This window comes from Sinohyriopsis cumingii, chromosome 5 (assembly GCF_028554795.1).
Source record: "Sinohyriopsis cumingii isolate HCF-2022 chromosome 5, ASM2855479v2, whole genome shotgun sequence".
Lineage (NCBI taxonomy): Eukaryota > Metazoa > Mollusca > Bivalvia > Unionida > Unionidae > Sinohyriopsis > Sinohyriopsis cumingii.
Window position 1 is genome coordinate 62,689,677 of NC_142965.1, and position 17,119 is coordinate 62,706,795.

The following is a 17,119-nucleotide window of genomic DNA, read 5'->3' on the forward strand; positions in this document are numbered from 1 at the left end:
CGGGTAAACATATATCCGAACCAAGTCATATCTTAAGTGGTGTTCCTCAAGGATCTATATTATGGCCTCTTCTTTTTCTACTATTTATCAATGACTTAGCCTTGTATCCAGCGCACGCTAACACAGATCTTTTCGCTGACGATTCGACATTGTATTTATCTGATAAATCTCTAGACTCCATTAAAAATAAACTTCAAATCGACCTCAACAATATATCAGTTTTGTGTCATCAAAACAAAATGCATATTAACATCTCTAAAACGAAATGTATGACAATTGGAACAAGGCAGCGTCTATCTGCTAACATGGATTTACTTCTAACTCAAAATGGCTTAGACGTATCTATTGTCAAAAATCAAAAACTTCTTGGTATCTACATTGATCAACACCTCAGCTGGAATGCGCATATCTATCACTTATGTGCAATGGTAGCCAAAAGAATAACTCTATTAATATTGCTTTCAAAATTTCTGCCTCCACAATCACTTGAAATTTATTGTTCGGGTTATATACTACCACTGATAGATTACGGTTGTACTATATGGAGAAACACATCAAATTATAATCTGTCCAGAACTGATAGACTCCAGAAAAGGGCAGCCCGAATAATACTGAAACTTCCTGTTATGACTCCCTCAAATGTTTTGTTTTCACGTCTGAAATGGCTGCCTATGCAAAAACGTATTCTTTGTTTTAAAGGAATCATGACATACAAGTCTTTAAACGGTCTTTTTCCAGATTATATCTCTAACATAATTGAACTAAGATCATCGAATACTGAGCGTAATCTCCGATCGACGACTAACAACGATCTCCAGATTCCTTGGTCGAAAACCAATCATTACAAAAGCTCATTTTCTTTATCAGCACCTACTGTATGGAATTCCTTATCAATGAGGATACGTAATTCAACTTTCCTTGCTTCTTTTAAAATATTATTAAAGAAATTCCTTCTAGACCAGCTGGAATGACATAATAAAAGCTCTGAATAGAAAACTTTAAAGTCATATCCATAATTGATATATATTTGTATGTTTCCCAGTATAGTCACACATAGTCATTCATGTCAAATATGTACGAATGAGTGTGAGACGATACATGGTTATGTGCATGATCTTCTATTTTTATTTTTTTTAATTACAAAAACTGAGGACCGCATGGCAGATGGGTCAGCCATGACCAAATGTGTTATCCTCGTTAAAGATAGTTTATTATTATTATTATTATTATTATTATTATTATTATTATTATTATTATTCAGATACTGTAAGATTTGTGACACTTTAACTATTGGCACAAAGAAAATACCACCCAAGATTACACAATAAATTGATAAAAGAAAAGAGCATGAGAAACAATAGATATCCCATGTGACATCTGATATAAATGTTTACTCCAAGCTAGACGTTTGGTCTAATCATACATTAAACTAGCACATAACAATTCTTTGCAAAATAACTTTGATATTGACAAAGCCAGTGATATCGATGCGTGGTGGAATTTCTGGCACAATGTTTCAGAATTCTCGATTAAGTAAGATTTAGAGTGATTTTGATAAAATACTGCTGCATCGCTGAAATACATCACATGTACAGGAAAGAAGCGTAATTTGTACCTGGGCAACACACTCATGCACAAATATGTACACACACAGAGGACTGTTGTGAGGGGCATGCCATACAAGCGACCGCTTGGGGTCGCCCTGCACTGAGAGATATAGCCATTTCTTGAAGTGTGCATTATCTTTTTTCCGAGTGGGAAGCACCGTTTTGTCCAGTGCAAAATTAATAATAATAATAATAATAATAATAATAATAATAATAATAATAATAATAATAATAACAATAATTAGAATAAGTACACGATTACCAATAATGTAATATTCATAAATTATTAATTATTTATCCATCATTTCAAAATACGAGACCGCTCCGGTGGCCTAGTGGTTTGAGCGTCCGCCTCGGATGCGGAAGGTCGTGGGTTCGATCCCTGGCCTAGTCATACCAAAGACTCATGAAAATGGTACTAACAGATGCCTTGCTTGGCGCTCAGCATTAAGAGGTTAGTGTTAGGACTGGTCAGCTTGGTGTAAGGATAATGTGACTGGGTGGGACATCATGCTACATGTCTGCAACATGATGCCCCGGTGCTAGAAACACTATAAACTGCCACACTGCAGACATCATAGCAATATGACTGAAAAATTGTTAAAGCTGCGTTAAAATTCCAAATCACACACTCAAAATATGGCATCATAATATATGACAAAAATGTGTTATATGATGTGTGGGATATGAAAATATTGTCTTTTCTTAGATCTTCAATAGATTGCAAATCTCGTTCTTACGATAACATTATGAAAGGCATGAACATGACAGAGCACTTAAATTTTCATTATGTTAGTGACATGTCATCTAAACATATATACAATTTTCGCACGAGAAGTCTATACATATATTTGATTACCTGAGTGCAAACCAAATATAACTATAACTAATACAGGTACTTAACAAAATTAAATGCTTTAAAATTAACAGACGTGAACTGCCTTAAATCAGTCAGCTGATTACAATAAATAACCAGGGCTGTCTTCTGTGGTCTATCATAATAATATCCCGTGGTTTTTTCTGTATCGTTGGTGCTTTCTTCATTATATGATATGCAATAGAATTGTGATTGTATGCGTTTTTATGCCAATGAATGCGGTCGTTTCGTAGTACAGATATTAAATGCGGTGGTTTTGAATTGATCTGCTGTGAGTTCGTCTTTATATGTGTACTTTGGTCGTGATATGTGTGCTTTTATCATTATATATGGTTAAATGTGGTGCTTACAGATGGGTAAAGAGTGGATTGGGGCACTCAGGAACAGGCCCCCAAATATCCAGTTTTATTACATTTAGGGGTGGGCTTTTCTAGATATTTGGAGTGAGGGTGGGGGAACTGGCGATATTTGAAATTACGCCACTGGGTTCTTATTATATATATGGTACAGTCTCCTTATATTAGGTGATTTACTGTAAAAAAAAAATTATTTTTATCTGTTATATCTTTATATTTGGTGCTTATTTCATCAGGTACTTTGATTTGATGATGATTATCAGGTAAATCGTAGATCTCTGGAACTCGACCGAGTGCCCTGAAATCGGATATCCTGAAAGCCGATTGCAGGTCTCACACCTCGTATAGGTTTTCCACATATTTGTTTGACACTTGCTTTTTCGCGAATACAGTATTTACGTTTCCACCCTTCCGTTTGTCCGTCCTTCTGTTTGTCAGTCATACTTTAGATTTTACTATATGGCTACAGCCTTGCAAATTAGGGGTTGATATAAGTTTAACGAATACTTTATCATTAAAGGATGTGTCGTCTAACACATCAGGGATCCCATCTTCAGGTCAAGCCATCTGGTCAGTATGAACTATTTTGGATTTACTTTCTTCCTCTCTATAACATAAAATCGTTTGAGATTAAAGACTGAACCTGGTCATATTTACACATCATCATTTGTTTGTATGTATGTATGTATGTATGTATGTATGTATGTATGTATGTATGTATGTATGTATGTATATATGTATGTATGTATGCATGTATGTATGATAACGGTATTGTTTTGCCAACATCAACATCCTAACCAGTGTTTCTTTTTAAAGGCATACTCTTTCTTTTAAAATGAGGCTAAAAGAAAAAATCTTCAGACAGAAAATCCTCGTCCACTGGAAAACTCACAAGATGATGAAGATGATAACAGCGATTACATCAATAATTAAAACGAAAGAGACAAATTGTAACGACTTCAATGTGTGATATTAAGAACAATCATTGCATACGCTAAATATTAATTAATCATTCACTTAGTATATATATATATATATATATATATATATATATATATATATATATATATATATATATATATATATATATATATATATATCACATTAATACAATGTGAGTTGGTACATACCCATTTAGATACATCCAATCTCCGGAGTGTCCTCTTTTTTTGAAAGTTCAGATATGGTAACACTAATGTAGTCAAGCGCCTCGACTTTCTGTAAGTCTGACATAAACATTAAATTAATACACCAGTCACAGCTTCATTGCTTTAGGGCCAGTCATGACATGTTATGCCAAACGGTTATGCATGCTAATGTCAAAGTACCTGTAATAATATTTCTTTACCCTCACTCTTTTCAAACAGCTTAACAACGCCAATATAATAACGACCGTTATCCAAAAGATAAGAACAAACTCAAATGATGTACTTCTCAGACCATTGTCTCCTTTTTGTTAACAAAGGGGCTATATAAGAAAACCCCTTCAGACGGGCCATCCACGCATATTAAAGGTCTCAGTATCTATTACGATTTAGACGATAAAAATTAGAATAATGTGAAGAAGACGATGATGATAATGACCGTTTTTCTCTTTTTCGTGGGTTTACCGTCACGTTTTCAGCACTTGATTGACTATATATGGATGCCGGCATATTTGGTTGACTAAGAACCCGGGAATACCAAGGGAAGAACTACCGACCCACATAAAGTTACCGGCAAGCTCTCTTAAAAACCCAGCTTAGCTTAGCAGATAATTGAACCCACGTGAACAGAGGTAAAATGGGAGTGATCTGTAAAGATCTGCAACTTAGATAACTCAGCAACCCGGAGGGGGGATGATGATGGTAATGATGATGATTACGATCCCGTAGATAATTATGGAAAGAAAGAAAGAAAATATATGTTATACTATTCGTAACAATGCTATGTAAATAATATAAAATTGGTGCTCTAAATATTGGTTCACCATTCACAAAATATGCATTCTTAAAATGCTTTGTGACATTATAATACAAATACGTTATAAATGAACCGCCTAGTGGTTAGAGCGTCCGCTTCGGATGCGGGAGGTCGTGGATTCGATCCCCGGCCGATTCATACCAGAGACTTGCAATAATGGTACTAACAGCTGCCTCGTTTGGCGTTTAGCATTAAGAGGTTAGTGTTAGGACTGGTCAGCCTGGTGTCAGGATAATGTGACTGGGTGGGACATGATGCCCCAGTGCTAGACATCACTATAAACTGCCACATTGCAGGCATCGTAGCGATATGCCTGAAATATTGTTAAAGCTACGTTAAAAATCAAATTCACATCACATCACTTCACGTTATAAATGTTTATTGTCTGTTATATTTAAATTTGTTTAACGTCACATCTCGTTCTTACAACAACCACATAAACATAAAAGCTTAAAAGAGCTGCGTTTACTTTTATTATCTTGCTGCATATTGAATATGTCGACTTTTCTGTACACGCCAAGCCACTAAAAATACATATGCATTTTTGTACCCCTTCCCTGACTCCTGACCTATATTCAAATTGAAATACTCAGAAAAGGCAAACTACTTTAAAGTTCATTAATGACATACGACCAAACAGGAAATTTTGTATGTTGCGTATTGGCCACATGCTCGTCTTTTGCGAGCAAAATCCCTGACACATATATCCAAAAATAGTATTCTCAGAATATGCTATTTATGGCTTTTACGTCATGCCAGGTTTTTAATTTTTGGCCAAAAAATGTGTTATATCCAAAATTAGGGGACATTTATCCCTGGAAAAAAAGCTAAATTTTCTGGTATTTGAGTGTCTTATAAGCACTATGACCAATACATACTAGTGTGGTTTAGATTAAATTACAGCATCATTTGATGGGAACTGAAACATGGAAAGTAGTAATCGAGGAAGTAGGAGGCCTTAATAGAAGTTGAAAAACAGTATAACTTTTGCTTGAAATATTCGCCTGCTCTGTCAAGAGAGGAAGTTGTAAAAATGTTTGAAAAGCAGCATTATGACAACCAAGTGCTCACAGTTGTATCACTCAAATAGTACGATGTTGACAATGAAGGGTTTTATATTGATTGTCATTGTGATTTCCAATTGTACTCGTGTCTTCTCCAAACTGGAACTGATCAATAATGGATACGAGGGATTGTACGTTGTTATCGGACCAGAGGTTAACGAGAACTACACCTTAGTTACCAAAATTCAGGTAATTTGATTAATTTGTAAATTTTATTCTGATTTGAAGATCACCCTTATTAAGCAATCACCTAACTGACGTAAACAATTACTTGAGTTCACTGAACCCTAATAATACGTTCTTTCTGTTTCCATCCCGATGTTACAGAAATAACATTAAAAATTAAGTTCAGATATTTTATTGAAAAGTAATCGTACATTATTTTCAAAGCATTTTTAATATTTAGGATCTTGGCGGTTGCATTCGATGGTACGAAAGAAAGTTCAATGTTTCGAAAGCTCATTGATTCGAAGGTTCATCAGGCAGAAATAAAGTTTCCATAGCCCTGAGGTACGTTAACTCCGAAGGTACATTGATCCGAAAGACGGGTTAATAGTCCGAAGGTTCATTGATCCGAAAGAAGGGTTAATAGTCCGAAGGTTCATTGATCCCAAAGAAGGGTTAATAGTCCGAAGGTTCATTGATCCCAAAGACGGGTTAATAGTCCGAAGGTTCATTGATCCGAAAGAAGGGTTAATAGTCCGAAGGTTCATTGATCCGAAAGAAGGGTTAATAGTCCGAAGGTTCATTGATCCGAAAGAAGGGTTAATAGTCCGAAGGTTCATTGGTCCCAAAAGAAGAGTTAATAGTCTGAAGATTCAGTTAGAATGAAAAATGGTTATTAGCTGGATCACTGGTTCTGATTGGATGGAAATAAAATCAGAAAGGAAGTTCAAACACTAAATTGTCATAACAATATAAACACACACACACACACACACACACACACACACACACACACACATTGCGGAATATCACATGTATGGTCATTGCAGTCGTTTAGTTGTCTGATAAACAATCTAATGATTTATTTTGAATCCGCCAATATTCACTTATCTCCACTAACTTTTTAATGTACATTCTCCATTTCGCGTAACTTATTTTATTTCGGTTTTCCGTCTGTCCGTCCGTTCCTCTGACAGTCCGTAAATTTTCCGTATTAGGTTTTATTTGTCTGATGAACATAACACTTTACAGAAATGTTATTCTTGAGTAACGACGTCATGTGGATGTTAGTCCCTAGTGTATCCAGAAAAGAAAAGCTTGCTAAAAATGGCTCTCTGTCCGTCAGCAAACATTTCTTTTCTGGACGATAACTTGATCTCTATTTGTTCGATGGTAATGTAACTTCATGTGAATGTTTCTCATGTTGTTAGGACGGAAACTATTAATGGGTTGGTTCAGTGAAGGTCTAGATAACGGCGGCTAAAATAACTTTTCCGTCCGTCCGTCTGTTAAAGTTTTAGTTTTCGGATTGTAACTGTAGTTCTATTTGTCTGATGACCATGAAACTTCAAATCAATGTAGGCTTTTTTTCTAGGATACAAACGCCATTGATTTTGGGATTGGTACAATCAAGTTAATGTCACTGTGGCTATAAATAACACTTTGCAATAAATATAAACAGGAACAATACAATCCAGGTAAAATCCAACATTGAATTCAGAATTATTGTGATGACAACTTGACAGCTTTTGTAAATAAATTTTAGTCCCCTCCTAATTTTTTTTGCTGTATAGTTATATAGATACTTATTACAACAACTTTAATAAATTCCAAAATATGAATGGTTATTAGAGGCTTCTATGTAAAAGAGTTATGAATGCTAAGAGATGCAGATATGAACCAAGGTCAAGCAACAACAGTTGAAATGATAGATGGATAAGCCAAGTAAAGCAAGTTAATGCAACTAATAAAGTAATACTGATAGTACAACCGAATACTTGTGGGAAAGCAAGATTTAATAATATTGAAACACAAAGATTTTTTTTCATCATGAATGTAAATCGTTTCAAAAAGGCGTTACATTTTTATGTAACTAATTTTGGTTTCTGTATTGTATTTTCCATCGGCTTATTGAAATGGTTGCTCTATTAAATTTTCCAAGATGTGACAAGCTGCCTCCCTTAATTAATTGAATGCTTTGTTAAATACGATAAAGGCCTTTATGGTTTAAAATTCATCTATCAAATGAAATCTAATTTGAAACACTTTTTTAGATAAGTTCCGACTTTTGAAAACATTACTGCTGCTAAAAGTGACCTTTTGAATATATTCACACAAAGAACACGTCTGGAAAAACTGAACCTTCTTTCAGATATTTTGGAGCGAAAGGCACTTCTGACCAATAAACATATGTATTCGTAATAAGGAATGTTCGAACCAGTGAACCCATTTATAAATACCTTCAGACGAACGACACTTCGAACTTGTGAACCCTTTTTCAAATCTTTTTGATTTATGTACCTTAGGACCAATAAACTCCTCGTTGTCAGAAACCTTCGGACTAACGAACCTTCGAACTTGGTAACATTTCAAACTTTTATCTTCAAAGTTATGAACCCTCGAATCATTGAACCTATAACCATGGGCTATTGGCGCCAATATTCTTTGAACTTGTGAACCATCGGAATAATGGGACTTTGGGCTAGAATGTTAGGAAAACAGAGCTCATTTACGAAATAGTTCGGGCTTAACGAACTTTCGGACAAATGAACATTCGGAACATCGAGGAGTGACCGTTCAAGGTAAATAAAGCCGGATATTCGTCTCGCAAAAGCTTACAATTTCTGGAAGGATCGCTGCAGTTACCGCCAAGACTCGAACCTTTTCAGTCGCTTGATAGCGAAAAGAGCTAGAATGTAAATATTTACCACTTTGAATTATTGTCAAGCCCGTGGTTGCTATTACATCATAATAACTGTATCGACGTCAAAATGAATTGAGGATGCTTCATCACTAAAAGCTGGGCAAATAATGTTTCTGATTATTCCAGTCAAAGATTTTCCTAAAAATGCACAGAAAGAAACATTAACGTGCGTATATTTCATCAATGGTTGAACTTTGCCGTGCGTTATTTTCAACACCTGTCTTTCATGAGTACCTATTCTTCGCACGTGCACATCAGACCGGATGTTCGTCAAAGAAACCTAACAAGAAACATACAAACTTTAACCATTTTCATATTTGCTGATCTCCAGGAGTCATACAAACTTTAACCATTTTCATATTTGCTGATCTCCAGGAGTCATACAAACTTTAACCATTTTCATATTTGCTGATCCCTAGGAGTCATACAAACTTTAACCATTTTCATATTTGCTGATACCCAGGAGTCATACGAAATTTAAGAATGTAACACGTTTGTTGAGTAACGAGAATAATATGAATTTCATTATTTAAACATATTTGTTGATCCAGGGTATCATATGAACTTCAACCATTAAAAATAACTGCTGATAATCATAAATTATCATGTCAAGGCCTAAATGTTATTTCGCATTGTCTCTTTCCAATTTTAAACTAACAACTGGCACATAATCAAATATTTTATTTATAAACAACCCACGTGTCTTAAGGCCCAACGACTTCATATTGTGATAGACTCATCCTGCCAGAACGATATGTCGTGGTATATTATTCTGACAGGAAATGTTATTATACCAAGACGATATATTGTGATATGTTATTCTGACAGGAAGATGATTTCTATCAAGAACTTTTTCTATGCCAAATGTTAATATAAACGCTCGACAATAATATTTCCGTTTTTACCATATATGTAATCAGTTGAATAGTTTATGCTTAAGACGGTAAATGGCAGGGTGGACCTTAGCCCACAAACCCTTCCATGGTAATCGGTGACAGTATGAGGTTCTTGGGGCCACTATGCCCCGGGGTCCCTAGGGAATCTTCCTTTATCCTGGTGAACCAGCTTGACACGTGTAAATCAGACAGATTCAGGATATCATCAAGCTGATATCAATGAAAAGTCCACTATTAAGAAAGACGATAGGGTTACTTCTTTGAGCTACTACTTTGCGCAGGCACAATACATTGATTTTCATTTCCATTGGTCAGTGCAAATATCACATGACTACCTTCAACAGTCAATGATATGTTCCAGCTTTGACTATTCATTAACAACATCCCCCCCCCAAAAAAAAAAGAAACGAAAAATAAATGAAAATCGACAACATATTATTACGAAAATTATTTGAATTAATATTTGAATTTATACCGCATCCTAAATTTTAGAAAATAAGAACTAATGCCATTGAATGATTTTATGTATTGCCAATACTTATGTCAATTATGTCATATATAACATTTAAAGCTATTGGATAGTCCTTACAAAATGTTATCATCCTGTAGAAATGCTGACAGGCCAGTGATTGTAATATTTTTTGAATGTGCAGGTTGAATGTTCTTAAAGAAGTAAACATAATCACACAATAACATTTCAGATATATAAAACTAATTTCAGGGTCATTCAATAACGTCTCTAACTTTGTTATTTGTTTCCTTGAAATTATGCGTGATATCTTATCACAGAGTTATTTCAGTAACGAAACTGCATTAAATCTATATCTAGATCTGTTCCATGATGGCGATGACGGTTTGTTATTATTATCATTATTATTTCAGGCAATTATCACCAATGCTTCCCGGTTACTCTTCAAGGCAACAAAATATCGAGCTTACATTCGGAATGTTACTGTTATTATCCCCCAGACGTGGTCTCGAAGACTTGAAGGAAGTTTAATATCAAAACCGTCGTCGCTAGATTCGGAATACATTTTGATAGATAACCCGTCAGGCCAATATGGACGTGATCCTTACGTTGAGGGGGTCGTGGAATGCGGAAAACCGGGGAAGTTCATGCACCTGACACCGGAACTGCTTCTAATGGAGGACGCAGAGAACACGTATGGCCCATGGGGTATTGATTAATTGATTGATTTAAATTTTTTTGGTTAAATGATGGGGTTGCAGGCATGATCACGAATAATACATAGATGACTGGTTATACATTCATATTTAAAAATTATTTCCAACTATATGTAGATGGAATAACTTCTTTTAAACATCTCAATACCTAAACTGCAGACCACAAACTTCCAGAGTTAAGTAATTTTGGCCTAGTGGTTGGAGCGTCCGACTCGGATGCGGCAGGTCGCGGGTTCGAACCATGGCCGAGTCATACCAAAGACTTATAACAAACATTGTACTAACAGCTGTCTCGCTAGGCGCTCAGCATTAAGAGGTGTTAGGATTGGTCGGCTTGGTGTCAGAATAATGTGACTGGGTGTGACATCATGCTACATTTCTGCGGCAGGATGCCCCAGTGCTAGGCATCGCTATAAACTGCCTCATTCTAGCAATATGACTGAAAAATTGTTAAAGATACGTAAAAAATTCAAATCACACAATAATTAAAAAATTACATAGCCCGAATAAGGAGTATGAATTAGAATTATAAGTGGAACTTTGTATTTTATAAGTTAGTTACAGAAAGTTAAAGACAAAAGTTGTAGAAAGTGAATAAGTAAAGGTGGAAGCAAGGAAAAGATAAATTAGGTTGGTATCTACGTATGATCCAATGGGAATTTAAACACTTGCTTCTCTCTTGCAAAGTCGTAACTCTCCTCCTGTACCTATCAATCCATTATGTGAGAGAGATAGAAAGATGGATGGAGGGAGAAAAAGCACATGCGGAGCTCAGATACACATTTTTGAACTTCAATGAAAGTTTAATTTTCTTATTGTAGAAAAATGTCAGCTTGGTTTTATGCCTCATTCGCACAATTTGGATTTAAATTAGCGGGAATAGGCTCCTTGACATAAACTTGATGTTTTTATAACCAATTATGGGAAACAATTTGTTGTTGAAGAGGGTACATCCTGTTTCTCATATCCACCCATTCCATCGAGTCATGTCACGTTAGGTCCGTTACAAATTTGTTACGCTTAATAGCGGTTGAAGGCCTTCATGACTCGAAATACAAATTTGACTAGTCCAAAAATTAAGAACATTAAGAAAAATTAGTTCACTTTCTATTGTCAATGTTTTCCTGCAAATATGTTTAACGGAATTATCGCCCTTGTTTGGCTTCAACTTTGCCTTCCAATCATTTTCTGTTTAACAATTTTTTGAAGCTCTTCATGGATTGAATTCAGATTTGGTATAAGGATTTATATTAAGAAGCATTTGGTTGATTTCGATTTTCGATGCTTTACGGCAAAGAGCTTTAAAGTTATGGCTCCAATTTGACTTAGAAATTTGCTTTCAGTTGTGTTTCTGCTTAATAACATTTCAAAGACTATTTGGATGAACATTAATTATGAGGCATAACATTGAAAAGACCGAGAAGAAAAAAATATTTTCAAAATTTTCTAAGGAAATTTGTATCGAATTATGGCTCTTGTTTGACATAACATATTTTCCCCTCAATTGCATCATATTGAAGGGAATACTATGTTGTAGGTATATATTTTCATTTTGTTTTATTTAATGTCACACGCTGCAAATTCAGATAGTATACGTGTGTGTACACGATAAAAAATAGCCTAAGTGATAGTCACAAATATGAAGCAAAAATTGGTTCCATTCATGTACAAGAATCATGACCAATAAGAGTAAGCAACTAATAGTTGCCGAGGTCATCATTATGTTATCTATCGTGAAATTATAACTTGCAAAGACAACATGATCCTAAGTTATATCGAACTGGATAAGTATTGATTGCGAGCGATGGAATTATGTGTTTGATCCGACATTACCTTTGATGTGTGCAAAAACACGAAAACACGTATAGGTTACTTCTTTCTCCAGTAATGCTCGTCTCCTGATATATAACGTTACAAATATGCACCGGAGTGAAAAGTGCTGCCCCTGGATTATACAGAAAAATACGCGATAACATCAAGTTTAATTTTAAATTGGAAGAATTAATATTTCCTTGCAGTTTAGAGAATTTTCAATACTTACTAAGATTAGAAATATTGGTCCGCGAGCTACAGCACTCATCGACATGCCTGCCCGTACCAAACCATATACCTCTTGACTTTGCACACATTTTTAAAACAAATACAACGATGGAACAAATTGCTGATATAGGCATTCGTGAATAGCAGACACAGCAATTAATTATCATCTAGGTACACGGTCACTTCGAATTCTAGCGACAAAAATCAAAGCATACAGCGGTTAATATAGAAAGTAACAAATATACATCAAAAAACAGCAGGAAGTGATATTCCTGGATCCTACAGGAGGATGCATGTTAATATTAAATATATTCTTTTTTCATATGGAGAAAGAATATTATCATACAGGTTGGAGTAAATTAGAACGACATTGGTTATTTAGAAAAAAGTACCTAGACGATGCAAGTGAGAGTGCATGACACAGAGTTGTTACTGTTTTTCCTATCCAGGACATCAAGCCAGAGTATAGACTTTTCTTTTATCACGCTTAAAATTGTTACAGATATGGACGGGAAATTATGTCGAAACATATTTCTCGCCTGATTCGCAGGTTACATAATCCAAACTTCAGCATAGACACGTTAGCATGTAAGATCGGTTTTTACAGGTAGTTTACTTTTTATGGGTGATAACATAAGTGACAAAGGTGAAAAGTTTTCGATGGCATACATGCAACAATGTCCAGGAAACTTTACTATATACCAAATGTAGAAAAAAGAAATTGTCCAACGAAACATGAAAAATAGACGTATGTCGCTTCTGCATATTTGTATCTTCAGCCGGTGATGTTTTGAAATGTGATCAGATATTTCATGACGGTATGTTCAAACGTGAATGCGATCACTATGAAAAGCATATGCCAGTTGTAAGGAGTACCCTCCAAAGAAAACGTGTCATTTACCGATGACTCGATAGAACTGGTAAGCACTCACGTGGAATCTCACACATGCGATAAAAACTGGCCTCCGAGAACTATATATTCTCAGGAGCTATAAAATAAACGTATGACTTGCAAGGGATGTCCAAGGACTAGAATAAATGAATTATTTGAAGAATTTTTTTTTTCTTCCAGCATTTTGCTATAACGCCACTACTTTGCACGATTCGGTCTATAACCAAACCACCTTAATTGCTCTCGTAGAAAAAGCAGATAATCGGTACTATCATCAGTACAATAAAGATTCCTGAAGGATACATGTTCATTTGTCATCGTCCGTGCCGTGTTCATTACGCTCCTTATATAGTCAAACTTTCTCGTAAGTAAAGCTATTAAAGACAAATCAACATCGCACTGTTCCAGATAAATCAGGCATGTCGGAGCTAAGAAAGTCCAGTAAAGAAGTACCAGTTGATAGTAATGACTGTATTCATGTTATATGCAGTACTTCAAAATGAAGATGGTAATATTTTTAAATTACTTCAGAGTAAATATTAATATTAATGACTAAATTACAACATAATAATAATGATCTCGTTGTTGCAGCTCACATGTTTGTACACGAGTGGGGACACCTGCGATGGGGATTGTTTGATTAGTACAAATTGTCCTCGAAGATGACAACTAGATACTTGAATCCGTACTTCTACTTTCGCACGGATATCGTACAATATGAACCAGTCGTGTGAGTAGATAGATCACGTACGAACATGCATGTATGTATGTATATACGTATGTATGTATGTATGTATGTATGTATGTATGTATGTATGTATGTATGTATGTATGTATGTATGTATGTATGCATGTATGTATGTATGTATGTATGTATGTATGTATATGAGTGTCAAAGCGATGTGTACACAGCTGGCCGGCCGGCTTATGTTCCGATAGTGTAAGCCGACATCAAAATGACGGGTTGGAAGCCAGCAGTATATAACATGGTCATAGGAACTTGTTACTGGCGCCTTATTTGGCTGCGTGCGATTCACTAGTAAGTGGCATGAATTGCCGGTGTTGGGCTCAAAGGAACATCAAGTGGGGGTCGTAAATCCACCATTGACAGACTGCCGGGGAGGGGGCAATGTCTGCTAATTATGTAGACCATGGGTGAATCGACATCCACTCGGAATTGAGCAAGGCATGGCCACCATTGGAATCGCAAGTTTAAATCTAGTGTCTTGAAACTAAACGTCAGTAGTCTCGCTAAACCATCTTGCGGCAATTACATAAGGAAGTTATAAGCTCAGTTATTCTGGGAATTAAATTATCGATCAAAATATGTTTTTGTGTACCGTGACGCAAAGTAAAATTATGTTAGGATTTTGTATTTCATCACTGTTTCTACGTCATGTTACGTAAGATACAAACTTAAATCATGTTAGAATTTTAAGTCGCGTATTTCCCAGCTGCTTCTAAGTCATGTGATGGAAGATACAAAATGAAATCATGTTAGCATTTTTAGTCGCGCATTTGATCACTGTTTCTGTGTGCTGTGAACTAAGATGTAACAAGAAATCCTGTTAGAATTTTATGTCGTGCATGTCATTACTATTTCTGCCTGGTATGACGCAGGATCCAAATTGTAATTTTGTTTAGAATGTTAATTTTTTATGTGTACCTCGTCATCATTTATGTGTCACATATAATGTATTGACTTAATTTTTCTTTTTGTTTAGAAATGGAACTTTGTGAAGAATGTAGGACTGATTTCCAAGCTACTGATCGTCTACCCCACTTGGTAAGATGAACGAACATTGCAAAGGACAACAGAGAAAGAGAACAGAAATAAGAAGTAAGGAGGTCAATAGACAGAAAATGACTGGAGAGTAACTCGATCCGTGGTAACAAACGGCTTTTGGATTCATTGGAGCGTTGACATATGTTTCCCGTCTTCGCCAATACTGGTCTGTTGACTTAATATATCATCATTAACAATGGATATTAAAGCAATGTTACGTGCGATCTTGAAAAGTTAATCTTTGTAATTATCTAAAAAATTTCAAAGGTACAAAATAACATGTTTAGAAAAAGAGAAATAGTGAAAACTACAAGAAAAATTGTGATGCGATGGGCAGAAAAAGTAAAAAAGAAAATCAAAATAAGTTTTAATATAAAATAAATAAAGAATTGGCTTAAAAATAAATCAACTCAGACGAAGCTTTGAAATATGTGTCAACGTTTCAGTAGATCCAGAAGTCGCCCTTTTTGCCACGTGTTGAAATAATCTGATCCAGTAATTTTCTTTTTACTCCCTCCTTGCTGTTGCTGTTCTTATTCACTGGTCAACATGTTGTTAATATATATCCATATATACATACATATCAAACACTGAATCAAAGAAATCTTCTATTTCTAAAGAAAATAAATGACAATGGGACCAATAAATTGTCTGTCACAAAGAAGTATGGATAAAATAACTTTATTTCAGAGAGTTATTCTTTGTTGCTCTTGAACTGAAATATATTAGTTAAAGGTTCGCCTCATCTCCCCCACAACTTTTTGTAAAGATGGTTTGGTGATTATGGCTGGGCGGTGTGTTTAAAAATGTTTTAACTCGCCAGTATTTGCATGATACAGCGATATAACAGCTTTACTTTTAATTTAACAGATGTACAAGGAATATCAAAGGACAAGCTCTTATGAACTGCGACGCTGCTAAACCCTGTAATCTGAACTACTTTGGGTATCCGCTCCCATATGAATGTAGATATTGTCCAGATGGGGACCAGACAGCCCCCGTGTCACTGATGGGTCATTCTTGCATAACATCTGTGAGTGTCCAATGTTCCATGCAACTCTCATCCTTCGTTTCGAATATCACCGTAATCGATGTATATATATAAATATTTGTCTTCGGTTACCTTGCTATTTCGAACGTGTTTAAAAAAATTAAAGGAAACGTTCTCTTCTCAGTTAGTTGAGTGATTTTAGCAACTAAAATGATAGTGAAATACACGAAGATATTTGGTAAATACAAACATCCACGCACATATAATGTATACCATACAACATTTATCAAGCGAAATGTTTAAGAAAGTTCTCATGGAGAATTATTTTTTAAAAGTTGTTATTGTTCAAAATTAATACTAGGACATTCAAGAAATATGGTGGATTTAAGAGAATGGCAAAACATATAGTAGCAATATTTTGTTTAGGTCTTATTTTTCACCAGTTTACAGAAACTTTTCTGAACTGAAACAATGAGCCTAACAGTCGAGGACTTGAGGCACATCTCAATTTTATATCTGTGGAACACAAAGACGCACACAAAAATATATATATATATATATATATATATATATATATATATATATATATATATA

General features: G+C 35.2%; 1 protein-coding gene across 6 annotated transcripts in view; it reads left to right on the plus strand.

Moving 5' to 3' along the window:
- The first annotated feature begins 10,673 nt into the window (after positions 1-10,673).
- The window catches only part of LOC149799304 (calcium-activated chloride channel regulator 1-like), a 25,204-nt gene continuing 18,758 nt past the window's right edge, over positions 10,674-17,119 (plus strand). For all 6 annotated transcript variants that reach the window (XM_089958612.1, XM_089958613.1, XM_089958614.1 and 3 more), the window contains exons 1-3: positions 10,674-10,808; positions 14,340-14,478; positions 16,405-16,567. In XM_089958612.1, the coding sequence (XP_089814738.1) occupies positions 14,411-14,478; positions 16,405-16,567 (231 nt within the window). In that variant the 5' untranslated portion in view covers positions 10,674-10,808; positions 14,340-14,410. The remainder of the gene's footprint in view (positions 10,809-14,339; positions 14,479-16,404; positions 16,568-17,119) is intronic.